We start from the raw sequence: 1,874 nt of genomic DNA, 5'->3' as shown, positions 1-1,874 counted from the left end.
TTGAGAATCTTTGGTTAAATACCCTCAATAAAGATGCTCTAAGCTGCATCTGATTTTGAAAAGAGATTGTTTTGGAGTATTTATGATGTCTATAAATGTGGATCAAGAAGCTTCCAAGAAAATGCTTAACAAAGTTCACCACGTTTAATTGTGTGTGGACATGTTTCACAATTGTGGTCGTGTTTCAGAATTTTTCATCATAGACTCGAAGCTCTGTTTACACTACGGTCTAGATAAAACAATGGCATGTGGACTAAGAGGGTACAGGTCATAAGCAGATTCACAAGACGAAGGAATTGACACGAGGTAGTCAGAAGGTAAAGACGATGTCCCAATCTCTGATGATCGCTTAAACCTCAGTTCATCTCCATACACTCCAGGGTCTGAGATTATCTGTTCTATCTCTGTCTCACCTTCAAGCATCTTCACAACTTCCGACATGGTTGGTCTTAAGGTAGGAGACTTGTTGGAACATAGAAGCGATACCTTTATCATTCTCTCTGCCTCCATCACATCGAATACTCCTTCAAGCTTCGGATCCAGAATCTCTGAGAAAGCTCCTTTCTTCTGTAAAACAAACGCCTGAAATTGAAAAATCAAGAACCTTGTTAAGCACGCAACGCAGATCCTTGTGGGGAAAGTATTGGTTGAGTACCCAATCGAGAAGACCAACGCAACATTCGTTATCTGGTGTGTAATTAGCATTGCTCTTTCCGCTAACGATCTCCATTGCCACCACACCGAAGCTGTAAACATCTGCCTTTTCTGTTAGGTGACCCCTCATTGCATATTCAGGAGCCATGTAGCCTCTGTAACCAAAACAACATTTTAACATGACATTCAAAGACATTATCAAATGTTGGATTCATTTGTATAAGACCGACATTGTGTGAATATAGAGGTTGCAAAAGCATAACTGAGAAATATCACTCATCGTTTTATATCTTTTGAGTGTATCCACATGATAACCCTCAAGTTGTAATAATTATGATAAGTTGGATCAAATGATGATATATGCTTAATCTCAAAAAATTTAATGTATATACTCTTCCATTTATATCTAATTTATTTTATTATTAAGTTTACTCAAAAAAATTATGAGAAGATCCATAAATCCTTATTGAATCTATCTATTTACAAACTATACTATCCCGTTGAACATAATTTAATCATTTCTCTCCCCCTCCTCCAAATAATTTATTATATGTTCTTCTTCTTTTCTCTCTCCCCCCCCCTTTCCAAATTATTTATTATATGTTAATTATTTTGGGTTGGAGTTTTTCGCGTTTGCTTTTCAATTTTTTTATTCTTTTCGATTTCGTCTCCTTTGTTTTCCCTTCCTTTCCATTCGATTTCAAATTGAAAATTGTTGAAATAAAATTACAAATCCAGAAAATTATTTTACCAAGTTATACAATCACTCAATTATAACTTGGTATAATTAATTGTATAATTTGCTATAACTATAATTTAGGTATACCAAGTTGTACCATTGTTAAATACCAAGCTATATTCAGACAATTGTACAACTTAGTGTAACTAGATTATAATTATACCAAGTAATACAATTATCTCAAGGTAATCTTGGTATAACTGTATAACAGAGTATAATTATAACTCTAGGTATACCAAGTTGTACTTCCATCAATTAGGATTTAAAATTTAAAAGTTTAATTTAGGAAGAAATGTAGGGATAAAAATGAAAATCTAATAATTAACTAAGAATATAGACTATTTAAAATTAAGTGAGAAATGATAGATTATATTTTTTTCATTCAGAGAATTTGAGAATATGGTCCTCATAAGTTGCTAGAAATAGAAAAAAAAAATCTTGATTTAAAATTTAAAGGCTTCAAAAGTATGACTATAACTTT

At 32.6% G+C, this 1,874-nt stretch overlaps 1 protein-coding gene across 1 annotated transcript in view; it reads right to left on the bottom strand.

Moving 5' to 3' along the window:
• Positions 1 to 207: 207 nt before the first annotated feature.
• LOC106306200 (probable LRR receptor-like serine/threonine-protein kinase At1g29720) overlaps positions 208 to 1,874 on the bottom strand; it is a 7,027-nt gene continuing 5,360 nt past the window's right edge. Inside the window, exon 26 of the mRNA XM_013742725.1 lies at positions 208 to 270. Coding sequence (XP_013598179.1) covers positions 223 to 270 — 48 coding nt within the window. The 3' untranslated portion in view covers positions 208 to 222. The remainder of the gene's footprint in view (positions 271 to 1,874) is intronic.

Source organism: Brassica oleracea, chromosome C7, assembly GCF_000695525.1.
Source record: "Brassica oleracea var. oleracea cultivar TO1000 chromosome C7, BOL, whole genome shotgun sequence".
Lineage (NCBI taxonomy): Eukaryota > Viridiplantae > Streptophyta > Magnoliopsida > Brassicales > Brassicaceae > Brassica > Brassica oleracea.
Note: the sequence above shows the minus strand (reverse complement) of the source record. Positions and strands in the feature narration are given on the sequence as shown.